This window comes from Monodelphis domestica, chromosome 7 (assembly GCF_027887165.1).
Source record: "Monodelphis domestica isolate mMonDom1 chromosome 7, mMonDom1.pri, whole genome shotgun sequence".
Lineage (NCBI taxonomy): Eukaryota > Metazoa > Chordata > Mammalia > Didelphimorphia > Didelphidae > Monodelphis > Monodelphis domestica.
The window spans coordinates 83438227-83464886 of record NC_077233.1 but is presented as its reverse complement, the minus strand read 5'-3'; the positions used below and the strand labels follow the sequence as shown (position 1 = coordinate 83464886).

Sequence of the window (26660 nt, the reverse complement as noted above, 5' to 3'; positions counted from 1 at the left end):
CTATATGCTTGACTGATTACTTATAATGCATTTCACGTGAGTTGGAATATACTAAATAAGTTTGGGCTTAATAGACATGTATATGTATACACATACATCTATATATGTTAGGCATGCCCATAGACATAAACATGCATGTATGCATTATGTGTGCATTATACACATGCACATGAATATATGTATGTGCATATGTATATTCCTCTTCAGTTCAGTCTCATAGAGGAGCTTGTAAGGAAGTTTAAACATTCCTAAACCAAAATACATGATGTCTATATTCCATGTGATAGACTTTTCAGATAAGGGAAAGGACTGACGAACACAGGAATTTCCACTTGTAGAGAGCTATTCCATAAACAGCATTCAATGTCATCAGTTTTGTATATTTGGCACTTATTTGTCTTCTGTTAGCAGTAAGTCTGTCCTTTACACTTTGGTGAAGGTTAGGGGGCCGCTGTAGTATTACATCAAACACTGAACTCAAATATACACTGGGGACGGGTTCCACATTATTGACTGAAATGAGGTCCAATGGATGCCTTTGCTCTAGCAATGCACACGTGCAACACAAAAGAAGAAAGGGTTATTCCCTGAACGGGAAATTATGTAGAACTCTGTAGAAAAAGTTAATGCTTTGATTTTGATGGAAATGGGTCTCTAGGGGCCAAGTGAAGTGGAAGGTTAACTAGTCTCTGATTTTTATCTGGGTAAATGATTGGAATAAGGAATTTTTGACCTGAATTTTTTGGATCATTGCCTCAAGTTTATTTTTCTTTGTTCACATGGGCATAGTCAGAATAAAATCAATAGTAACCTTGGATCCTGTTTCTTAATGAAGCTTTAAAAACATACACACACACACACACACACACACACTAACACTAACACTAAAACAAAACAAAACAACCTTCCACCCATGGCTTTAAATTTGCCAAATTAACTCAGAGTCTCTTAGAATCTAAGCATTGAGACCCTAATCATGTATCATTTACATTCTACAGATCCAAAGAGACTAATGCATCCACTGAATGGTTCTAAAAATGTTCCCATTGTTTGGATGCTTAAAACCATTAAGTCAAACAAATGAAATCAGGATTTCTCTTTCCAATTCATTACTGTTGTAAAAACAAAAGTATCTTGCATCATGTCCTATGGTGTAGCAAGGCTTGACTTCATGGTCACATGGAGACAGAGTGGTAAAGGAGAAATCTTAATGACTGCAGCTAAAGATCTTCGACCCAAATTATGCCTCTAATGTTTGCTACCTGTGAAACTTGAAGCGAGTCAGAGTCATTTTGCTTCCATGGCCCTCAGTTTCCCAGAGGAGAAAATGAGCGAGGTTGGGCTATATGACCTCTGAGGTTCCTTCCACCCCTAGGTGTGTGATCATCAGATCTGATACTTTGATGTAGAAATGACCAAATGTCTAGAAACTCCAAAATGGAAAATGAAGGAACCAGAGGGGTTACTGCTCAAATCAATCTGGTATTTTTAGATTAGTTCCAAAGCTAAGACCATACATTTTATGCACTAAAGCTCAGGAAAGAAAGGAAGTTTCTGGTAACCATGGACAATGCCCATAGAAACCTTCTCAGAGGTAAGAACATGGCTCTGATCTCCCAGAGTGGTCCAGTCATTCTGATAGTACTTGACACTGGGGAATGACAAATAAATTCTAATATTCTTAGCAAGAATATATTTAGAAGTCAGGGAATCCACCACTTTCCTTTGTTGGAGAGGTAGGGAACAAAAATAATCAATATGAAATACTGGATATTCTGTCTGATAAAGTTTTGCTGGTGTTCATAATTCCAAGGTAAAACTTCTCTGGAGTATGTATATGGATTATGGTAAAAATAGCTGATTTAAATGGCTGATGTAATGAGACAAAATATATCAATAACAATTTTTAAATGCTGCAGCACTCCAGCTGAAAGCATCTATCCAGTTTCCATTAAGACAGAATGCAGTCAAATTCTTCCCTCCATGACTGGAATTCACCCCTTCTTGGCTACCCTCTCTTCCTTCATGTCATACCTGAAATCCATCCTTCTAATGGAACTCCTTCTCAATCACTATTAATTCTACTGCCTATCCTCTGATAGTCATTTTCAGTTTTTTTTCCTTTATATAGCTTTTTTGTTCATTTTTTTGCATGTTGTTCCCCTCATTAGATGGTGAGCTTCCTGAGAATATGGAAGACCTTTTGACTTTCTTTGTAGCACTGTCCTTTGGCACAGTGTCTGACCCATAGTGGGTGCGAAGCAAATGAGGGTTGACTGATTTGGCTTTGATACTCACTTCCTGTGTGGCCTCATGCAAATTATTTAATCTCTACTTCAATTTCCTCTTCTATAAAAATAGAGAAATGGGCAAAATATTTCTTCTAACACTGAATTCTACAATCTCATATAAGATCTAGGGCTTTTCAAGTTGAAAGCAATAAAAGAATCATCACTAGTATAGTCTTTAGACTTCTTACACAATTAAATTATGGGTATACTACATTCATCTTACCACTCTAGTATTTTTACCAAAAAAAAAACCCATGGACAGTGGTCTACAAGTTCATGAAGAATTGGACACAGCTGAACAATAACAATATTGATCGAAGAACATGGATCTATAACAAGGATTATTTTCAGTAAATATATTTATTTTATTTTATTTTATTTGGACAAGATCTGTGATTTAATTGGTGAAGGATATTGTTCATGTGGAAACTCCTTCCACCAAAGTGATTGACCTATAATTTATTATCTTTGAGAACTGCCTAGGGAACTAAGAGTTCAAGTGACTTGGTTATGATATTCAACCTTTGTACTAGAACCAATAAGGCAATGTAATTTCATAAACCAGTAAAATAGCATAGTGTTAAGTATTATCCTCATAATTAAATAGCTTTTTCATGAAAAAGGCAGAAAATAAAGCTAGGTCTTTCTGACTGTGTGGCTAGCCTTCTATCTACCATAACGAGATGCCTCTCACTCCTACTTTCCACAAGGAAATGAGGATGCAGAGAGACAAAGAGTGACTTGCCTTTTCATTAGATCTTAGTTATTTTATCTTTTATATTAAGGGCTCTTGGTTGGTCTCATAAGGGATATTGGGTGGAAAGAAGGTGGGAAGAAATATGTAGTTCATGGGGTTCTGTCCACTGAGAACAAAGCAGGGTAAGGTCATTGCATGAGGCATTAACTAAGGTTATCTTTGCCCTCCAACTCACAGTTGCCATTAGGTGCTTTAAAAATGCAATTTGAATATGACTAAAATGGTAGTGTCATCCGTTGAACCAAAATACAAGAGAAGGCAAAGTTATAATAAAGAAGAAAGCAAACAAAATATAATATTAAAAATCTACTTTATAACTACCAGTTATTCAGTACAGTTGTCTGCTTTCTTTATTGTTTATCATTTACCTCCAATTAACTTTGGGTATTCTGCAATTATCTTTCCTTGACCCTATATACTTTACACTCTTGCTTTTGAGAATTTCATCCACTCCCACAGTATAGATTTTCATGTCTATGTGTGGGAATTGTGCCACCCTCCATCTCTTGTCTGAGCCTTAGCCCAGCATCTAAAACCCTCTATGTATTTCCACCTTCATATCCTTTCACCATCCCAATTTCAAAATGGCACAAAATCAATCTCTACCTCCCAAGGGAGGAGCAACCTCTGAGGATTGCTATCATTGTTAATTTCCTCAGTCTCTGAGCCTCAAAACCTCAGAATCTCTCATGCATTCAACTAACACCCAACTCCAATATTTATAAACATGTATTAAGTACCTATTGTGTGAGAATACTGTCTTATGGACCGGAGAGACTATGAGGTTTAAATAAAATATAATCCCAGCCATCATGAAGTTCAATTAAACAGCTGTCATATACAACACTACATGGTAAATGCATCTAACAGATAGAGAACAATGGACTATAAAAGGCTTCAGGAGGAAAGTGGCTACCAACTTGGAATTTAAGAGAAATCTGTCTAAAGGAGTAACCATCCAAGTTGGAGTTTAAAGACAGAATAAGAAGCCAAAAGAGAAATGAAGAGGGAGGAAATTCCAAACTAAGGGAACCACAGAAGCAAAGGAATGGAGACAAGTGGATGTAAGGGATATTTGAGGGACAGAAAGAAGACTAATTTGACTGGCCCCTAGGGTGTGTGGAGGATTGTGATATGAAATAAGACTGAAGAGGTCAAATAGCCGGGACTATGGAGAGCTTTGAATGATAAGCAAAGCAGAATGATCTTTATTTATCAGTCAATGGAGAGCCACTAAATGGCATGTCAGATTAATCTATCTTTCTATCTTTCTGTTTTTTCAAAGGTCCTATTCTGCCTGGTCTTACCCTCTGTGGTATAGCCTTTAAGATATTTTAGACTGTGTGTTAAGAAATGATGAACACATTAATGTTTTAATGAAATTTATTGAAATGTGAATGTGAAAATATGAAATAATAAATAATGAAATTTAATGAAAATTATGAAGAAAAGAATAAACAAAATCAAGAGAACATTATATACATTAACAGAAATATTATCCAAAGAACAACTGTGAATGCCCACCTCCAGAGAAGGAAGTGATAAATAGAAACATGCAAGACATATTTCTATGTAAATATACATTTGCACAAAGACATATATAGTATCCCTTCTACATCTTGACTTTTCCCATTGTGATTTTCATATATCACCAATCAGCATAAGAAATTAAATGGGAATTTAGGAGGAATTTTTCCAAAGTCGCAAATGACACTTGAAGGCTGGAAAGTCAACACTGACCTGCATGTAGCCTATGACAAAATACTTAACCCAAATTTACAATAAGGAACTGTAAACACCCCATAAAAGAAAAAGAAAAAAGTTCAGACTTCTCCAGTATGAAGGGAAGGCCAAAAAGTTTTACACAGATTTTCCAGATCTCTGGGGCGTGATCAAAGTAACATATAATCAAAGTAGCATGATCTTTAATTATCAGTCAGTGGAGAGCCACTAAATGGCATGATCAGATCTATCTATCTATCTATCTACTATCTTTCTATTTCTAAAAAGTCATTTTGCAGATCATGGTAGCACACTATTCCCTCTAATCTCCATGATATGGGACATCTGTGTGTGTATGTGTGTGCATATGGTTAAGCATGCAAGAGATAGTTTATATATAAACATACCTACACACACATAGAGGTAGCTTTTCTACATTGTGAAATTCCCAATTGTGGTTTTAATATATCATGGATCAGCAAAAGAAATTAAATGGGAACTTATATGTATGTGTATGTATATATAAATATGTATTTATGTATAAACACAGTTCAGGAAGGAGAAGAAAGAAAAGAAATCCCTGGAAACATTAATGTAACAAATATATGAATAAAATTTTGAGTGAAACTAAAAGATATTTTAGATACTTCCATATCATGGTGATATATTTGAATAAGAGCTTAGTGGAGATAGTAGAACTTCTAAGTCTTTAAATAAAAAAGAAAGAAAAATAAATGAATGGAATAGAATACGGAACACAGGAAATTGGAGTTTGATAAATCCATTGTTATAAAACATGGGGAAGGGGAATATAGAGTAGGGAATCAAGAGCAGGATACCTAGTATCCTCAATGAATTCAAGTCATCTGGCCCAAATAGACTATACTCTAGGGAACAGAAAGAACTATAGAATGTTATTACACAGTTTAATCAGTGATTCCTGAAAGATACTGAAGAACAGGAGAGGTGCTGCTGCAGAGCTAGAGGAGGGCAAATACTGTCCTGATTTTCAAAGAGAAAGGGAAGCAAATGAAATCTATAAACTAACAAATCCTGACTTTGCTTCCCTGCCAAAATTCTAGAATGTGTTATTAAAGGGATGTTTTGGGAACATCTAGAAATGAAAGTGGTGATAACCAAGAGCCAGCATGGCTTCATCTATAGTGGGTCATGACAGACAAACAATATTGTATTTCCTTTCATTGTTTATGGTTATAAGACAAATAGATTAGGAGAATGTTGGAGTTATGTTCTATCCATATTTCAGCAAAACATTTGACAAAGTATTGTCCTTGAGGACAAGAAGTATAGATGTGAGCTGGTGAATACTACTGCTAAATGGAATTTAAAATCATTGAATTAAAGTCTTACCCAAAGAGCAGTCATTAATATCTATGTGCATATATATGTGTGTGTATATATACAATTATGTATAATTATATATATATATGAATGATCACATTCCATGTTATTTTAAACTATATTTGGTGTATACACAAAAAGAAGTGAAACAAAATGGGAAAATATTTTTAAGGAGAGGATATTTTATTTTTTTATTTACTTATTTTTTAGAATATTTTTCCATGTTTACATGACTCATTTTCTTTCCCACCTCTCTTCCTTCCCCTGGGAAAATATTTTGCAATAAATATATTTGATAACAATATGACATCAAAAACATCAAAATGACCAAAGTAATTCTGATTTTCAAATGGCTTAATGTTTTTAAAGGCTCCTTTTCAAAGTTGAAACAAAATATAAGTAACTTTTGAAAATCTGTTAAAAGTCTACAATAAGAGAAATGTTAAACCAAATGTTAAGTTCTACCTTGTGCCTTTACTATTAACTGAAAATTGCTTAAAACGACAGAATGAAATGAGATCGCTATTGTTTTGTTGATGAGATTTTAAATTGGTGTCCTCTTTTTTGGAAGGTATATTAATGTATATGGAGTTACAAAACTCATCATAACTCTTGACTCATTGGTAGGATTATTTACAAAGGAAAAATTATTCTGCCTATTTATGCTTACATAGTTATACTTGATTCATTTGTGAGGGTAGATAAACTAGATGAAGCCTATTTTGACCAGTGGTTTGGACAATGGTCAAGTCTATTAACATAAGGAATCTATACCTTATCTCTGTCTCTAATTCCTATTACACAAAGAAATATGGAAAGATATGTTTTGCAAAGTAAGGAAAGCAGAATAGAAAAAGAAACACTTTAATTCTGGCTACTTACAAATATCAATATTAGACTTTGTAGGTTCATAGATGAAAAGGAGATGGAAGAGTAATTCAGAGAAATATGGTAAGAAGTATATGAACTAATTCAGAGTAAAATAAGCAGAACCAAGAGAACAATAACCACAGTGAACAACAATGCAAAGGAAGAGATCACTGAAAGCAAGTGACCTCTAAGTAATGCAAAAATCAGTAAAAATCCCAGAGAAGTGCAGTGACATACCACTGGAGCCACATACATAACAATGTATGAACATTTTTAGACATGTTCTCTTTAATGGATGTTTTACTTACTTTTGTTTTTGCTTTAATAATAAGGGAGGGAGGCTTCTTTAAGACGTAGAGAAGGACTATAATATAAAGAAAAAAGGGTATCAATAAAGCCTATTTTTAAAAGAAAAAATTGAATAGAGGAGCACAAAATATGCAATCTTATTTTTATTTAGTTTAAATGCATATCTTTCCTTTTATTAAAATATAAATACTTTAGATGTAATGGTATATATTTCCCATTGGCTTTACTTGAGATGTTTATTGAAAGTATTATAAAATCACTGATTTTTTTAAAGAATATTTCTTTTTGCAGCTTATAGTCTTGAGTGTTGAAAGGATGTGACCTGCCTAGCCAATTAGGTAAGAAGCATTTAGTTAGTGCCTGATATGTGTCAGGCATTGTGCTAAGGGTTGTGAAAGGAAAAAACAGCCACTGCCCTCCAAGAGCTCATACTCTAATGAAAGAGACAATAAACAAAAAGTGGTATATACAAGATAGATGGAGTGGAAGTGAAAGGTAAACTCAGAAGCAAGGTATTGGTGTGGTGGGGACTATGAAAGGCCTTTTTAAATAGATGGAATTTGAGCAGAATTTTGAGAGAAGCCTGGAAAACCAAGAGGCTGAGATGAGAAGGGAAAGAAAGTATTCCTAAGGCATTCCTGTAAGGTGTACCTCATTCAGAAGACCAGCTTTCAATCTCCTACACTACCTTTAGTTGTTACTCTGTCTTGTTAGTTTCCTAGATCAATGAAATGTGAGGTCTAGTCCCTGTCCCTATATTTATTTATTCTCAAGATATGACTCTCAGTTGTACTATTTACTAAGTGGGAAAATGGGTGCTGCAGTAGATAGAACCTTGAACTTGGAGTCTGGAAGATTCATTTTCCTGAGTTCACATTCAACTTCAGACACTGTGTGATCCTGAGCAAGTCACTTCACCCTGCTTGCCTCAGTTTCCTCATCTCTAAAATAGTTGGAGAAGGAAATGGTAATACATTCTAGTATATTTGACAAACAACAACAACAACAACAAAACCATCCTAAATTGGGGTCAAAAAGAATCTGACATGACTCAGCACAACACTTTTTTGGTTCAGGATTCAATTTTTAAACTGGAAAAAGAGGAGATGAGATCAAATAATCTCTAAGTCTCCTTTGAGCACTAAATTCTCCAGGCCTAAAGAATGGGTGGGGATTTTCTTTACAATTTAAAGGCAGCTTGGGATATAAGAAGGTTGGTAATAAAATGGTAAAGTGATTATTGCAACTCTCCTGAGGATAGTGAATTTCCTCTATAAATTTTCCCTTCTAGCTTTATCTCTTTTAGTGAGTGAATGAGCAGACAAAGGGTTGAGGTTAAAGCAGAAAAGGAAGTTAAAAACCTAAATAACCTAAATGTCTGCAGATGACTCACCAAGACCAACATAATGCTAAGCTTATTTGTACCTAAGGGCCTTTCCTGTTGAAAGAAAGAAAGAAAGAAAGAAAGAAAGAAAGAAAGAAAGAAAGAAAGAAAGAAAGAAAGAAAGAAAGAAAGAAAGAAAGAAAGAAAGAAAGAAAGAAAGAAAGAAAGAAAGAAAGAAAGAAAGAAAGAAAGAAAGAAAGAAAGAAAGAAAGAAAGAAAGAAAGAAAAAAAGGAAGGAAGGAAGGAAGGAAGGAAGGAAGAAAGAAAGAAAGAAAGAAAGAAAGAAAGAAAGAAAGAAAGAAAGAAAGAAAGAAAGAAAGAAAGAAAGAAAGAAAGAAAGAAAGAGAGGAAGGGAGGGAGGGAGGGAGGGAGGGGAGGGAGAGAGGGAGTAAAGGAGGCAGAGAGTAAAGGAGGGAGAGAATAAAGGAGGGAGGAAGGAAGGAAGGAAGGAAGGAAGGAAGGAAGGAAGGAAGGAAGGAAGGAAGGAAGGAAGGAAGGAAGGAAGGAAGGAAGGAAGGAAGGAAGGAAGGAAGGAAGGAAGGAAAGAAGGGAGGGAGGGAGGAAGGGAGGGAGGGAGGGAGAGAGTAAAGAAGGAAGGAAGGAAGGAAGGGAGGGAGGGAGGGAGGGAGGGAGGGAGGGAGTAAAGAAGGAAGGAAGGAAGGAAGGAAGGGAAGAAAGGAAGGAAGGAAGGAAGGAAGGAAGGAAGGAAGGAAGGAAGGAAGGAAGGAAGGAAGGAAGGAAGGAAGGAAGGAAGGAAGGAAGGAAGGAAGGAAAGCATATTTATTGAGATTAAAGAAGAGGTGAGATGGTAGTAGAATAGAAAGTTGAGCAAAACAGTCATCCAGAGAACAAGGTCTAGACCCAGTTCTACCACTGTGAACATGATCTGGCTCCTCATTGTCCCTCTTTAGGCCTCAGTTTTCTCCCCTATAAAACGAAGAGGTTTCATGTCTAATGGTCTTTTCAATAATTCAGAGATATTAAGCTTAACTCATAATAGACTAGAGGTCAGAATAAAGTCTCAGAAATTGACCCTTTTAGTCTTATTTTATTAAAGGGAGGACTCTTTCTCTTGTGACTGTGCTGGCATAACTGAGTGAAGACTCTTCCCTACTATTTATATTCTGTAACCTAGAATGATGCTGTCCAATATGGTTGATGGTAGAAATGGTAGTAGGTAGGTTCCCTCCCCAGTTGCAGGGCTTAGAAATAAGCTCAATTACAGATGGAAAAATGCAGATTGCTCCAGTTTTTCCATCTCTGTTCAGACAGTCAATGGAAATATCATTTGTTGCTTTTGGAGAGCATATTAGAACAATAAGAGTCAAAAGGCCTGAGTTCATGTCCTGGTTCTGACTTTTAAGTAGCTAGGTGACTGATTACAAGTCAGCCATTCATTGCTTTCTAATAAGACTCAGTTTCTTCATTTGCAAAATAGCTCTCTCTCAGGATTATTGTGAGAATAAAATATTTTGTGACAACTACAGATCTGTGTGAATATAAGCTATGTCCAATTTGGGGGGTCATGGGATTTAGAACTGGGTCAGAACTTGGGGATTACTTAGTCTAACTCTTTCATTTTATAGAGGAGTAAACTAAAACCCCCAAAGGTAAAGTGATTTAATCAAGAAATCAGCAGAGCCAGAATTTCAACCTGAGTCTTCTGATTCCAAATCCACCTGGGGATGTTAATGCTAAGCATGCAGTGATGTCAGCTCTTTACTCTGAAGGGAGAAAAGTGATATAGAATAAAATTAAATTAAACTTCCTAGTTTATATACATATATATTTATCAATATTTTTATAGAAACTGGACAGCAAAACTTGCTATTTTAAAGTTTTAAAGTATGATTTCATTGGTATAGACCATGAAGGTGGTGTAGTGGAGAGAGTGCTGGATCTGCAGTCAGGAAGAATCATCTTTCTGAGTTTGACCTGGCCTCAAACACTTACTAGCTAGGTGATTGTGGGCAAGCAAGTCATTTAACCCTGTTTGCCTCATTTTTCGCATCTGTAAAATGAGCTAGAGAAGGTAATGGCAAACCACTCCAATATCTTTACCAAGAAAACCCCAAATGGGGTCTTGATGACTTGGACATAACTGAAAAAGACTCAGTGTGGCTGGGGGGGGGGGGGGATACTAGGGGGGGGACGGGAGCCCATTAAGAAACTACCATTGCAAATCTGCAATTTCAGCTTTTGGAGAGTTGTCTATGGCACTGGGGAAAGAAGTAAATTACTAAGTGGTCACCGAGACAGTATATAACAGAGGAGGACCTGGAACCTTCAATCTTCATAATTCTAAGAGCATCTAGCTCTCTGCATACTCATTACACCACGCAGCCGAATTGCTAAGGAATAATAAGTTTTAATTTAAAACCAAAAACAAACACCTTCAAACCAGTGCCTACTAATAGAAATATAAGATAGCAGCAAGCAACCCTAATAGATACATTTATTTTTCTTCAGTCTTAGCATGATCCAACCTTTCTCAAAGACCTCAGTCCCATTTTTTTGGTTGTCCATTGTCCTCTAACTTTAACCACTTAACCATGCATTTAGGTTGAGAGACTAAAGACTGGAAGGAACTTTATCATCTATAGTGATATAGTGAAGTAAATGACATTTCTCTCAGAGCACATAAGCTTGTGATCAAAACTTGAGAACTTGGAAGAGACCCTCAGAAGTCATCTAAGTCTTATTTTAGAGGACAATGCCTGGAACTCTGATTGTATTGTAATAGGATACTCCCAGATGAGGAAACTCCCTTCACCAATGCAGGTGAGCACCTCCCTTGTAACTTTTATTCTTAGAATTACCTAGGGTATTATGTGACTGGCTTAGATTCATAAAGGACAGCCATGTGGCATAGTGGATAGAGTACTACCACTGGAATTGGAACATACTTCCTAGTTGTGTGATCCTGTGCAAGTCACTTAACTCTAGTTGCCTAGAGGTAGGTAACTATTATTATCTTCATTCTGTGGAGAAGGAAACTGAGGCTGGGAACTCCATGATTTGGGGGGTTCCCAGTGCTTGTTTGAGTAACTAATATCCAAACTCTGGTCTTCCTCATTCCATATCTGATAATATTCACCTCTTCATCTATTAAGATGGGCTGCCTCTCTTTTACAAATCCTCCTATCCCAAACCCCTTTATTTTTGGACAAGAAACTGACCCCCAGGAGGGTGAAGGGACTTTTTCACAATGCAATAGTTGGTAACTGGCAGAGCTTAGCTTCAAAAACATAGGTTTGCTTTCGGGAACATATGTGATGCTCTCACCACTGGACCACATTGCCTCCCTGACTTCCATTATCAAATCCAAACTTTACCCCTGTTTTTTTGAACTGCCTTTTCGTTTGTGCTGAGTTCCGTGGGGGAGTAAGAAAAACAAATGTCTTTTGAATGACGATAGATGAAAAGAGAGAAAAAACAGGCTCAGGGGAGGGCCCCTGGGCACCGCCAATGGCAGGGGCACCGACCCATCCTCCGATGCCGCTAATGATTAACTGGAATGGCAAAATCGATGGCTCCTGCGCTTTATAAGGCCCAACGGCCCGGGACCTAGGCATAAACTTCTGGGATCCACTGAAATCTTCTCATAGAGTTTTCTCTCACATCTCTCTCGGTAATGACTGAAGCCTTGACCCCGAGGTGCTGCCCCCGCCGCTGCCCGCTGCTCCCAGTGTTCCTGCTCGCCTTCCAGTTCCACGTGTTGTCCGCCGTGGCGGTGGAGTCCCCGCAGCCTCTGCAGTGTGCCCCCTGCACTCCCGAGAAGCTGACCCTCTGCCCGCCCGTACCCTCTAACTGTCCAGAGCTCGCTCGCCAGCCTGGCTGCGGCTGCTGCCAGATGTGCGCCTTGCAGCTAGGAGATGCGTGTGGTGTGTATACCGCACGCTGTGGCCAAGGGCTAAGCTGCCGGGCTCGTCCAGGTGAATCCCGGCCCCTGCATGCTCTCACACGGGGTCAGGGCGCCTGCATCCGGACGATTGATGCGGAGCGATCTGAAGACTCGGAGGCTTCAGGTAACTCCCCCTCCATCCCCTCCTCTTTGGGATTCGGCCCTTACCCAGCACCACATCAGAGGTCCCAACTTTTCTACTTTCCATTTCCTGCATCCCCTCGTTCTGCCCCTTCAAACTCCCTGCTTCCCCAGATTCCCTCTATCTCCGCCTTCCGGGCTCATGCATATTTGCTGAATTCGCATTCCCTGCTGCCCCATAGTCCCCTCCATCCCACCTCCCCAACATCTCCACACGCCCTGCATCTTTCACAGGCCCTCCCAGCTAGGCAAGATACCCAAGACAGATGAGTCACTTTGGAAGGTCAGGGAGAACAGTGGAAACATTAATTGTGCAGGAAAACCGGGAAAGTGAACTGGGCGCTTGTCAAGAGCCCGAGAGGATGCCCTCGCTTTTAGGATGTGAATATATCCTGCAAAACCCAGATCAAATGCGTCTGGAATTTGCTTTGTATATGTGTGCAGTGGTTACACTATGTGCTCAGTAGATGTTTACAGTACATAATGTTAGAGTTTAGGCTTACATCGCACTTCCATTCATGTACCTTATAAAAGCGGGTTGGGGTGTTTATGTTGCACCTTTTTTCCTCAGAACTTGACAATCGGATTCTTTACTTACTTAGCAGTGATTTATTTGTAGTGGTGAGTGAGAGGAAATGCCTCCTCCTTGCCCCTCCACTTCATATCTCCCCATCTGGGCTTGATTCACATCCTGTGTAATCTTGGAGAAATCCCATAACTAAACTCGATAAGAATCTGAGCCAGAGCTTGCATGCCTGTCTCTACTCTGCAAGAGGAGCAACATGTTTCTACTTAGATGTGATTCTGTGGTCTACCTAGGGTGGCAAAATTCAGAGGATCATATGAACATCAGTTTAGAGCTGGGACTGGGGAGGACCTCTAGTTCACACCTTTAATTTTCCAGATGAGGTAACTGAGACCAGGGAAGATTAAATGATCTGCCCAATGTCACAAGAATAGTTAGCATCCCAGACAAGATTTGAACCCAGAGCCTCTGACTCCACTGCTCATTTTTCTTTTTGGAGGGGAAGAGGTAGAGAGGGTGTTCATCTTGCTAAGGTAAATTAACTGTTATTTTATTCTCCTCAAGGTGAGGCAAATATCTAAACAATAACTAGAGAAGAACCTGTTTCTCTTAGGGTGCTGTTACAGATCATCTCTCTAATTATGTTGAACCAAACTATTGAATTCTATCTCTAAGACAACTAGTGATTTAGCTTCCACCTGACCTATTTGGCCCTTTTCTCTTCTTTGGTCCCAGACATTCCTTAGGAAAATAATTAATTTTGAGCAAAACATGAAGCAATGGAATGTGGGAAGAATACCCAGCAAAGAGGAAGTGGGCTTGGGTTCTATTCCCAGTTTGTCCAGGAGTAGCAATTGCATTACCACTCTGGACTTCAGTTTTCTAATCTGCCAAAGGATGGGCTTAGATTAAGCAATTTCCTAAAACCTTGCTAGCTGTCCCTCCCCATCCTGCCCCCACTGGCAGCCCTCACACACTAAACAACAACAACAAAGAAAGGAAGGAAGGAAGGAAGGAAGGAAGGAAGGAAGGAAGGAAGGAAGGAAGGAAGGAAGGAAGGAAGGAAGGAAGGAAGGAAGGAAGGAAGGAAGGAAGGAAGGAAAGAAGGAAGAAAGGAAGGAAGGAAGGAAGGAAGGAAGGAAGGAAGGAAGGAAGGAAGGAAGGAAGGAAGGAAGGAAGGAAGGAAGGAAGGAAGGAAGGAAGGAAGGAAGGAAAGAAGGAAAGAAGGAAGAAAGGAAGGAAGGAAGGAAGGAAGGAAGGAAGGAAGGAAGGAAGGAAGGAAGGAAGGAAGGAAGGAAGGAAGGAAGGAAGGAAGGAAGGAAGGAAGGAAGGAAAGAAAAAGATATGAAGCAATTATCTAGATATTTCAAATAAAGTGTAAGGGTTAGACTTATCAGTGTTCACAATATTGTTGTAAATTCAATTGGCCAATATGACAAGCTCAGATGCCTAAAACATAAGTAGTAGATAACTGAATGAAATAAAGGGATTCTAGATATCAACCACAACTGCCTGCTTTTATAGATATGGGAACTGAGTCTGATAAAGTCAGTGTTTATTACCCAGAATATCATAAAGATTGTGTGTGTGTGTGTGTGTGTGTGTGTGTGTGTGTGTGTGTGCAGGATTCTTCCACTGCTTTGGTATACTTCTACTTTTCTCCACAATATAGACACTAAGTTCATTTTTCCCTAACCCACTTGGGAAAGGGTAGAGAATTAGGCCATGAATTCACCCCCAGGCAGACTCAGGATCATAGAAATAGAGAACTGGAAGGGACCTAGGAGGTCAGGTCTCACTCATGATGTCCTTTCCAAATTTAAGACCTCCTCCACTCTAGCACTAGTCATCATCTCAGCATCCTTGTGATGTGAGGATTTTATTATGCTCTTTTCTGTACCAGTGCAAACCTGGTTTAATGGCAAAGGAACTATCACATGAGATGGAAGGCAGAGAAAAGAATTAGAATTTTTAAAAAAATGTTTTGCCAAAATGCTATTTGTTTTTTGCTACATTATTAGTTATATTAGAAAATAAACAATTTCCTTCTATAGGCACCAGACATTGAGAAGGAAGTTTAATTATCCCTCTCTATAGATCTGGCCTTGGTCATGTTCAGAACACAAGATAATATGTCATGTGGTTAGACCTTTTCTACTGTCTACTGAGGGGGAAACAGTAAATCCTGTTTGGGAAAAAATAGTACTTTAAACTATATCATACATGACCATGATCTTTAAAAAAAAAAAAGGGTATGGAAAGATGAATCACAGATTTGACTAAACATTTACTTTTAATTTTATAGATGCCAAGACTGATGTAGTTCCTGAAAATGCAACCCCAGAGAGTGCAGAGATGACACAAGAACAACTTCTGGCTAATTATCACTTGGTCTTTCCCCCAAATGAGGAAAGATCCATCCTTTGGAATGCCATCAGCACTTATGAAAATATAAAATCCAAGAAAATCTCTGACATAAAAAAATGGAAGGTAATGGATCCTTGGTAGCATTGCCCTAGACATAAGCCCCTTATAACTTGTTCTTCCTTCTCATAGTTCACTTTTCCTTAAAAACCCAACTTTTTTCCATATTTGGATATACTTTTAGGGCCTGGAGGAAATCACCTATCTGGAAGGGTCTTTGGAGAGAGACAGTCTAGTTCCACTTCCCTATAGATAAGGAAAAACAGAGTAAGATATTGAGTGATTTGTATATTTGATTTCTTCATGTTTTCAGATAAGTATTTAAACTAAAACAGTACTTAACTGAAAGATCTAGATTTTTCAAAATGACAACCATGAAGACATTTAATTTCCTTCAAAATATTCAGTAATTGCACAATGATCAAGAAGTAAAAGAAAAAAATCAAGACAATTATTATGATGGATTCTCTAGCTGACAACGTTATACATGATTACATTTGGAAAGTTTCAATTTTAGGAGCAAAAGATGATTATTGTTTGAAATCCAGCTGTTTACAGATATAGGAAATTCCTCATGTGGACACTTCTGACATTGATATAGATTGGAGACTTTAAAATCTATAGGTTTTATATTTCTAAAAATAAAATCTAAAACTTAAAGTCTTAGAAAACTGCCAGAATCCAGGAGAAATGTAAGCAATTTGCTCATGGCACACCAGTACACTATCAGAAGCAAGATTTGAATCTGTCTTGCTGACTCCCATAGTGACCGTGCATCTCCTATGACATTCTACCTATCAATGACCATTATATATTGGTTCAAATATAGCCTAAACTCCTATCATGAGATAGATGCCTTAATAAAAAAAAAATTTAGTCATGCATTAAAAAATAATACTAATAGATATAGTCAAACCAGATGTGTAAGAAAATTAGAGGGAGAATGCATATGCATACATTTCGATCTAGAACTGCCTTAGTTTTGTAGCCAAAAGTTCTAGCGCAAGGTTTTTCGGGTCTTTTAGAATGGAAACCATGCACATTAATATAGAAGTGTGTAAGCTAATTTGAGTAAAGCACCTGCTTAATTAGGAAATTGAAAGCTTTTACTATGGGAGACCATATTCTAAAGATCACCACATGAGGGAGCCAAAGAATAGGAATTGGAATTGAAGAATCTTGTCTATTGAAAAGGAGTTCAGCTTGAGCTCACCACTGGATGCTGACAAGTAAAATGTCCCTATTGTGTGTGCCATGCCTGGGTAATTTCATTACCTTGTTTTGTTTTGGCTTGTGTAATTCAGGAATTATCTAAGTATGCCTCTATCTCCTCTTGACTGAATATTTAGAGAAGCCTCAGTTAAGGCATAGTTTCATTGCACTATTACCTTTTTTTTTAACCCTCACCTTCCATCTTGTAGTGAATATTGTGTATTGATTCCAAGGCAGAAGAGTGGTAAGGGCTAGGCAATGGGGGTTAAGTGACTTTCCCAGGGTCCAAGGCCAGATTTGAACCTAGGACCTCCCATCTCTAGGCCTGGCTCTCAATCCACTGAGCTACCCAGCTGCCCCCACTGTTACCTTTTTTGAATGGCTATTAAAGGCCACTGTGACAAGAGAGAATTTTTTCCAAGTCTGGCCTCTAATAGAGAAAGTCAAGCCAACATCAGATGTGATTTCAGTTTAAAATATAGCTTATCTCAAGTAAAAAACAAAACAAAACAGAACAGAACAGAAAGTCCATCAGAGAGTAAAGCTATTTTTGCAGGGAATGAATGTCCCATATGGTTATAGTTCCATTTTGAATAGGTTTCTGTACTTCCAACAATGATCTTAAATTCGATTTTATCTTGTCGCTTATCCTTCCTTCCACATTCTTCTTTCAGGAACCATGTCAAAGAGAACTGTACAAGGTGTTGGACAGATTAGCCAAAGCCCAGCAGAAAGCAGGAGAAGAAATTTACAGGTTTTATCTTCCTAACTGCAACAAAAATGGATTTTATCACAGCAAACAGGTAAGTGATGTTCTACTCTTACCAAGAGCTTGAAAGTGACCTTTTACAAAGGAACTGATAAGTTGCTCTCAATTCCCATTGGGATCCCTGACCTTTATCTTCAAATATTATCTGACTCCTAAAAGATACCTCAAGGAACCATGGATAAATGCTTTCAAATATGCACCTCTGAATGTAAGATGAATATGGGAGACAAACCTCCCATCTTAAAGAATAATCTAATATGGATAAGAGATGGAGCTGGAATTGCTTCTAAGTAGGGAGCTACCACTGTGGGAATACCCTTCATCAAGGCAGGATGCAGTCCATCTTAATGCCCATAGTCAGATCATCTAATTTCTGTGGATCTTAGTTTCCTCACCTATAAATGAATATTCTATACTATATGGCTTCTTTAATGCCTTCCAAATCTCTTTGTATCTCTTCTCCTATGACCCTATAGTCTATAATACAAAGTTATATACAAGGAGTTGTAAGCGGCACATAAAAGTTCATTACTTGCCCAATGTTCCAAAGCTAATGTCAGAGCAAGAATCTGAACCCAAGTCTTTCTATCTCCAAACCCAAAGCTCTGTGTCTCAGCCATTTTGCCTGAGCATAGTTTAATAATAAAATTAAAAATAAATAAATAAATAACTTCCCTAGTTGAATATAATAATGATATTTTTGAAAGACAAATATTCAACAAAACAAATAAATATCTTCCCAGAGAGGAAAGTGAAGTGAACATTTATTGAATTCAAATTCAGCATTTTTTTGGTTAACTATACAAACATACACATTCTGAGGGGTTTTATTGAAGCAAGTAGTAAATCGCTTAAAGTCTACACTTAAATGCTGTTAATTGGATGCATGAATTCTGGGTCTTATTTCTTTGCTTCACCCATGACAAACAGCTAGACAACATAACAGTCATGTGGTTGCTCTGTTTCAGTTTCCTCATCTACAGAGTAGTATTTATCGGCCCAGGGAAATGGCACGCAGTCATTCCACTGAGGTATCACAAACTCTTAGCATTCCTTGCCTTGAACCATATTGAAACATGGTCAGGTGTTTTAGCAATCCCTGTAGAATGGGTGGCCCTGTGCCCATCTAAAGGTTCCTCTTGCATCAGAAGCTATCACATCCTCCTGGATCTCCCAGTCTCTGGATTCTGACAGTGTCCTTTGTGACAATGACCACATTGTCATAAAATTTAATGACTATTTATCAAGTACTTACTATGTGTAAGGCCCTGTGTCAGATACATCAGAGGATGCAGAAAGATAAATCATGGCCCCTGCCTTCAGAAGGAGCTCAAAGGATGGAGGAAATATCACACCTGTACATAGATGCTCAGAATGCAAATATGTCTCTAAAACATCTTGCTCTCTATTTGTTGCATAATTCTTCATTTGTCATATGATGTATATAGCCTGCTCAAAACATGAATTTGGTCCAGACCTTTAAGTAAATTTGCATAAGAAATTTCTTGTATGAAAACTCCCTCCACTAATGTAGATCAGTATTTTTTCTGCAACATGTAAAGTTACTGTAAAAAAAAAAAAAGAGGCTTGGGGGTAACTAGGTAGCTCAGTGGATTGAGAGTAATGCCCAGAGATGAGAGATCCTGGGTTCAAATATGACCTCAGACACTTCCCAGCTATATGACCCTAGGCAAGTCACTTAACCCCCATTGTCTAACCCTTACCATTCTTCTGCCTTAGAACCAATACATAGTATCAATTCCAAGGTGGAAGATAAGGGTTTTTTAAAAAAGTAGAGAGGGTCAAGCTTTTGTGGGATTTTAGAACATGGATAATCATAGAGAGAAGTAGAAACATTTGAGGTGGACCTTGAAGGATGAGCAGCTAGGTGGCACAATGTCTAGAACACTGGATTTGCAATCAGGAATCCAGAAAACTCATTTTCCTGATTTCAAATCTGGCTTCAGACACTTATTAGCTATATGGCCCTGGGCAAGTCACTTAAACCTGTTTGCCTCAGTTCCTCATCTGTAAAATGAGCTGAAAAAACAAGCAAATGGCAAACTGTATCTTTGTCAAGATCCCAAATGGGATCATAAAGAGTTGTATATGACTGAAACAATTGAACAATTGAAGGATGAATGAGTTAGATAAGCAGAGATGAGTAGGCAAAGGCATCTGGGACAAAGGGTACAGTGTATAGAGTATGCAAACTCTTGAAAACATGTTGAAAAATGGCAAATAATCTTAACTTATCTGGAGCCCAAGGTATGTGAAGACATGAAACTGCATGTCAGAATGTAGACTTGCTACAATTTTTGCTTTACATTTAGGAATGCTATTTGAAATTATCTCATTACAGCTCTTTATGTTTTTATTGCATATTGTCACCATAGGTAAAAATAGGTAGAGGTGGCTTTTATTATGAGAATGTCAAGATTTAGTAAGGTGAACAGGAATATCAACTGGACCCTTACAGCACCCTTACCCCAGCCTCTATACCCATGTCAAGAATAGCTACTGCCTCCACGGAGATAGATAGATTCCTAGTGTCTGGAGCTGGACTTCAAGAGCATACATTATTCAACTGAAGCGAAGAGATGTCTAGGTTAATACATTACTTAAACTCAACAAATTTCTGCTCTGGACCTAATATGAAAACTTGTCTGCAGACTAGGAATTTGGAGTTTGGAATGTGTTTGCCCAATATTATCAATGGTGGCTGTCTTCTGGACCAGCTCACAAAAACGTATTTGTCATAACTATGATGACCGTATTTTATGAACCCCAAACTAGTTTTTGACAAAGGACATTCTTTCTATTATTTTGATGAGTAAGATCTGTGATAATAAAGTTATAATCTCTTTTACCCACTTATATTCACAAGAAAGACATGGCAGAAAGTCTTAAAGAGTTTCTAAGGTGCTCACCTTGCTGCCATCACTGAATATGTTCTTTTGTGAATCTTGTTTTAGTGTGAGACTTCGCTAGAAGGAGACCCTGGCCTGTGCTGGTGCGTCTACCCTTGGAGTGGAAAAAAGATTCCTGGCACACCAGAGATAAGAGGAGACCCTGGCTGTCATCAGTATTTTAATGTGCATCATTGAAAATTTATTATTTGTATCAATGTAAATGAGAATTTTTTAACACTGTACACTCTATTTATACTCAACTCTTTACACATACATGCACACACAGAGTATATATTTTATATATAGCAACTACTTTTGTACTCCACAGTATATGTAAAGCTGTTGGATTATTTATTTCACAGTAAATTTATTTTTTTCTACACAGTAACTTGGTACTGTTAATTTATATATCATGAACTACTTCATAATTTTATATTGTAAATAGTTGTATTTTTGTTCTTTAAAATATGTGGAATATATCCTTTTTTTAAAGAGCCTAGAAAAATTTGATTAGAATAATACAAATTAAATAAGCTTAAAACTATAAGAAAGTTGGCATTCAATTGAAATGTGTAAAAATAATCTTAAGAGATTTTTAGAAAATAGATTTCACTGTTGACCTCTGCACCAGAATTTGATGTTAATTTACGATGAAATGTAAACTTAAATGGGTAAAACTCAACAAACTTTTGTCTTATATTTTAGCTGTATATGCACTGGATATGTTGTATTATATGTAGCACATAAACACATTTTGGAATAAAATTTTCACACATAAATATTATTAGTGTATTTATTCTATTAATGGGTTGGAGAAGTAACATGTCATAGTAGAGAGAAGGCTAGTCTTGGATTCCTGAGATTCTGGTTTAAGTTCTGCCCCTGCCCCATACTTGGTGATGTGACCAAAGGCAAATCCTTTAACCTCTGGGTGGCCCCGAGTGATAGAAAGGGTGCTATCAACATGGAATCTAGAAACCCCAAACTTGTAGCCTAGTAAGATCTGATGAACCCCAAGTTTAAGGACTAGCTTGTAAGTTGGAGACCCCAAATCTTGTACATGTTCCCTGTTCCTGTGAGAATCCACCCTGAGGGGAATCTCAGGCTAGCAGTTTCAGACTGAATAATGGACCCCTGGGTAAATGGCAATCCCCATCAGGTGGAGCCAAGCCCAAGACAAGTGATTCTTTAGTGCAGTAGGTAGCATGTCAGTCTCCTAAGCTGAAATGTCCTGAGTTTGATCGAAAGGAGGGTGTGATACAGTGGGAGAGGCTTCTGGAGGTAAGAAGAGTCACTTGGCTTGGGCTTGGCCCCATCTGATGGAGATTGTCTTTTTCCTAAGGTTCACAAGGTATGGGATATTGCAGGTGCTTAAATTCAGTTTATATTTTTTTAATTGAAAAGTTTTATTTAATTAATTAATTTAGAATGTTTTTCTATGGTTACATGATTCATGTTCTTTCCCTCCCACCCACCATACCTCCCAGCCAACAAACAATTCCACTGGGTTTTATATGTATCGTTGATTAAGACCTATTTCCATATTATTAATATTTGCATTAGGGTGATCGCTTAGAGCCTACATCCCCACTCATATGCCCATCAACCCATATGATTACATGTAGTTTAAATGTTGGATTGGCTAAGAGTTTTTTCTCTTTTTTTTGTTAATTTTTGCTCTTAGGGAGGGCTCTTCAGTAAGAGATAGCCATGGATATATTCAGATGTAAAAACAAAAGACATCAATTAAATAAACAAAAACAGAATTGACCAACTACTTGACCAAGGAAGAAGTGTGTTAGAATGATTAAGAGATCTCTTCATTGCAAATAGGAATTGTATATGCCTTCACTAATTTGGTATGTCATCACTATATACCCCATTAAGAAATATAATATATTAATAATATGTAATAATATATTAATATATAATAATATATAATATATAAACATAGTGTTGATTCAAAGACAGAAGGTAAGGGTTAAAAAACCCCATAACAAAGTTCATTTGGAAGAACAAAAGACCAAGGATATCCAGGGAAATCATGAAAAAAATGCAAAGGAAGGAGGACTTGCAGTCCCAGATCTCAAACTATACTATAAAGCAGTGGTCATCAAAACAGTTTGGTACTGACTAAGAAACAGAAAGGAGGATCAGTGGAATAGACTTGGGGTAAGTGACCTCAGCAAGACAGTCTATGATAAGCCCAAAGATCTCAGTTTTGGGTACCAAAACCCACTATTTGATAAAAATTGCTGGGAAAATTGGAAGACAGTATGGGAGAGATTAGGTTTGGATCAACATCTCATACCCTACACCAACATAAACTCAGAATGGGTGAATGACCTGAATATAAAGAAGGAAACTATAAGCAAATTAGGCAAATACAGAGTAGTATACATGTCAGATCTTTAGGAAAGGAAAGACTTTAAAACCAAGCAAAAGCTAGAAAAAATCACAACATATAAAATCAATAATTTTGATTACATCAAATTAAATAGGTTTTGTACAAACAAAACTAATGCATCCAAAATTAGAAGGGAAGCAACAAATTGGGACACAATCTCCATAACAAAAACCTCTGACAAATATCTAATTAATCAAATTTATAAAGAGCTAAGCCAATTGTAAAAAATCAAGCCATTCTCCAACTGATAAATGGGCAAGGGACATGAATAGGCAATTTTCAGGTAAAGAAATCAAAACTATTAATAAGCACATGAAAAAGTGTTCTAAATCTCTTGTAATCAAAGAAATGCAAATCAAAACTCAGGTATCACCTCACACCTAGCAGATTGGCTAACATGACAGCAAAAGAAAGTAATGAATGTTGGAGGGGATGTGGCAAAGTAAGGACATTAATTGATTGCTGGTGGAGCTGTGAATTGATCTAACCATTCTGGAGGGCAATTTGGAACTATGCCCAAAGAGCAATAAAAGACTGTTTGTCCTTTGATCCAGCCATAGCACTGCTGGGTTTGTACCCCAAAGAGATAATAAGGAAAAGGACTTGTACAAGAATATCCATAGCTGCACTCTTTGTGGTGGCAAAAAATTGGAAAATGAGGGGATGCCCTTTGATTGGGGAATGGCTGAACAACTTGTGGTATATGTTGGTGATGGAATACTATTGTTTTCAAAGGAATAATAAAGTGGATGAATTCCATGGGAACTGGAACAACCTCCAAGAATTGAAACAGAGTGAAAGGAGCAGAACCAGGAAAACACAGAGACTGATACACTGTGGTACAATTGAATGTAATGACCTTCTCCATTAGTAATGTCCCTGAACAACTTGGAGGAATCTATGAGAAAAACCACTATCCATATCCAGACGAAACACTGTGGGAGTAAAAACACCAAAGAAAAACAACTGCTTGAATACATGGATTGAAGGGATATGGTTGGGGATGTAGACTCTAAATGGACATCCTAGTGCAAACAACAACATGGAAATAGGTTCTGATCAAGGACACAAGTAATACCCAATGAAATTGTGCATTGGCTGCGAGAACGATGGGTGGAAGGGAGGGAGGGAAACAATGTGATTATTGTAACCAAGGAATAATGTTCTAAATTGACTAAATAAACTAATTTAAATTGGAAAAAAAGAAATACAAATTAATTCCCTTAATCAAGAAACCATTTATTCAATAATTACTATATAAAACAACAATATATACTATATACAACACTTACTGCTAGGCACCTATTTAAATTCTTTTGATGGGTAAGGGTACAAAATGAGCATAGATAAGTAAACAACAGAAAATATGTAAATATAAATATTATCTATAAAAGAGAAAATATAATATAATATTAATATACTTACATTATGGAGATGTTTTATCAACCAAATGCTTACCTATACTCTGGTCAAAATTGCTGGCTTATTCCCCAAAGTATTACAATTTTGGTTTCCAGTGTTTAATACTTCCTGATTGTAATAATTGAAGTTCTTGAAAGGCTGTATTTCTTAATTTTAGAATTATTTATTAATTGACTGCTCAAGAAAATCTAAACTATGTAGTAAACTCCTTCCATAAACCAAGCAGGCACAGATGAGAGTAAGCAGGACAAGTGAAGGTGAGAGGACTCTGGTCCACTTCTTTAAACCCCTTGTGACCTCATCATCCAGTCCCTCCCCTGGACCTATAGAGACATCTCTGGTAAATAGCCATCTAGGAGGTAAATTTAAAGACTCCAATTTCTCATTACTTCATAACAGGAACAGATGGGTCTTAGGAGGACACCAACACCCCTTCCTCTTTATCATATGGCTGGGTCACTGCAGTCCAGAATGGTTTTCTGGCTTCATTTATCTTAGAGTTCTTGTTTACAGAAAAATAAGGAGCATGCCTCTACTCTTCCGGTAACAAAATCCAGCCCAGGGAGATGGCTTGAGGTCTAGGAGTAAATTGGTTGGAAGCTGACTGACCTTCAAAATCCAAGGTTCAAGAAGGGCTTCACATAAAAATCATTACAATTCAATATTAATTTTCCACACAATCATTCTTTCAATACATAGTTATTAAGCATTTATTATGTGAGAGACAATATACTAAGTGCTGTGTTTATAGAGAAGACAAAAGAAAACAGACTCTGCCTTCAAGAAGCTTATATTCTATGGAGAGAAGGGGAGCTACATATATAGGTATATAGAAAATGAAATACAAGATATAAGCAAAGTAGAAACAAACTGCCCTATTACTGTGGAGTGAATCACCATCTTCCTAGACACCCAGGCTAGCAACTCAAGTGCCATCCAAATGTCTTCATTGTCTCTCACCTCCTCATAACCAATCTCTTGCCAAGACCTGTTCATTTCACCTTTGCAGCATTTCTTGAATAAGCCCCCTTCTCTCCTCTGACATTGGTGCAGACCCTCATCTTCTCATGTCCTGTGGGAATAGCCCACTGAATGGTTTGACTACCACAAATCTCTCACCACTGCAGTGTGTCTCTATTCAGATGCTGAAGAGAGTTTCTTAATCGTAGGTCTGGCTATTATGTCTTCTCTCTACTTAATATTTCAATGTTTCCCGATCACCTTCAGGATCTAAAATACTATTTCATTCTGGTGTTGAAGACCTTTTATAACTTGATCCACCCTCGAACCCCTCCACTTTGAAATCTTATACCTTATCAACTTACCATATACTTTTCTATCCAGTGACACTGGTCCCTTGGCTATTCTATGAATGAGATAGATACTCCATTTCTTGGCTCCAGGCATTTTTTCTGGTTGCTCTCCATACCTGCAAAGCACTCTCTCATCATCTCTGCCATATGGCTTCTCTGACTTCTTTCAAGTCCCATGTTAAGATCTCATCTTCCATGGGAAGATTTTCCCAAACTCTCTAGAACTGTGCCTTCCCTTTGGGTTATATCCTAAGTATTATATTCTATGTACTCTACAAATAGCTTGTTTGTACATAATAGTTCACACTAGACTGTGAACCCCCTTAGATCAAGGACTGTTTTTTGCCTTTCTTTGCCTTCCCAGCACATGAAACAATGCCTGGAACACAGTAGTCACTTAATAAATGCTTGACTAGGTCACATCAAAGGGGAAGACACTAGCAACTAGAGGAATTAAGTTAGGGTTCCTGTAGGACGTGAAAACCACACTGAACACTGACAGAAGCTAAAGATTCCACAAAGTAGAGATGAGAAGAGAGTTCATTCGGGCATCCAGAGATAGGAGATGGAGTATTGTACAGGAGGAAGAGCAAGAAGGCCAGTCTGGCTGGAGCATACAGTGCATGGAGGTGATTGATGTACCATAAGCTTGGAAAGGCAGGTTGGACCTTGTAAAATTCTTTCTTCTTAGTCCCTAAATTCTAGCCAAGAATTTCTCTGTACCCTTCCATTCTTATTTATAATTCTTCTTCTACACATAAGCCAGATGTCTCTTCTTCACAAAATGGAGCAGGTCCAGAGAAGATTGAATAAGAATGTGAAAGGACTCCATACCATACCATAAGAGGATTGATTGAAGGATTTTAATATGTTTAGCCTGGAGAAGAGAAGACATGGTGAAATATGACTAATGCTTTCAAACATTTGAAGATTTC

At 37.6% G+C, this 26660-nt stretch overlaps 2 protein-coding genes across 2 annotated transcripts in view; one reads left to right on the top strand and one right to left on the bottom strand.

The window, feature by feature from the left end:
• The window catches only part of CCDC201 (coiled-coil domain containing 201), a 69306-nt gene extending 44628 nt beyond the window's left edge, over nt 1-24678 (bottom strand). Inside the window, exon 1 of the mRNA XM_056804873.1 lies at nt 24449-24678. The gene's annotated coding sequence lies outside the window, so the exon portion shown is untranslated. The remainder of the gene's footprint in view (nt 1-24448) is intronic.
• IGFBP1 (insulin like growth factor binding protein 1) lies at nt 12236-21362 on the top strand. Its single transcript, XM_001379919.5, has 4 exons — nt 12236-12723; nt 15572-15756; nt 17577-17705; nt 20647-21362. The coding sequence occupies exons 1-4, from the start codon at nt 12330-12332 to the stop codon at nt 20776-20778; spliced, it is 840 nt and encodes a 279-aa protein (XP_001379956.1). The 5' UTR covers nt 12236-12329; the 3' UTR covers nt 20779-21362.
• Nucleotides 24679-26660: the final 1982 nt, after the last annotated feature.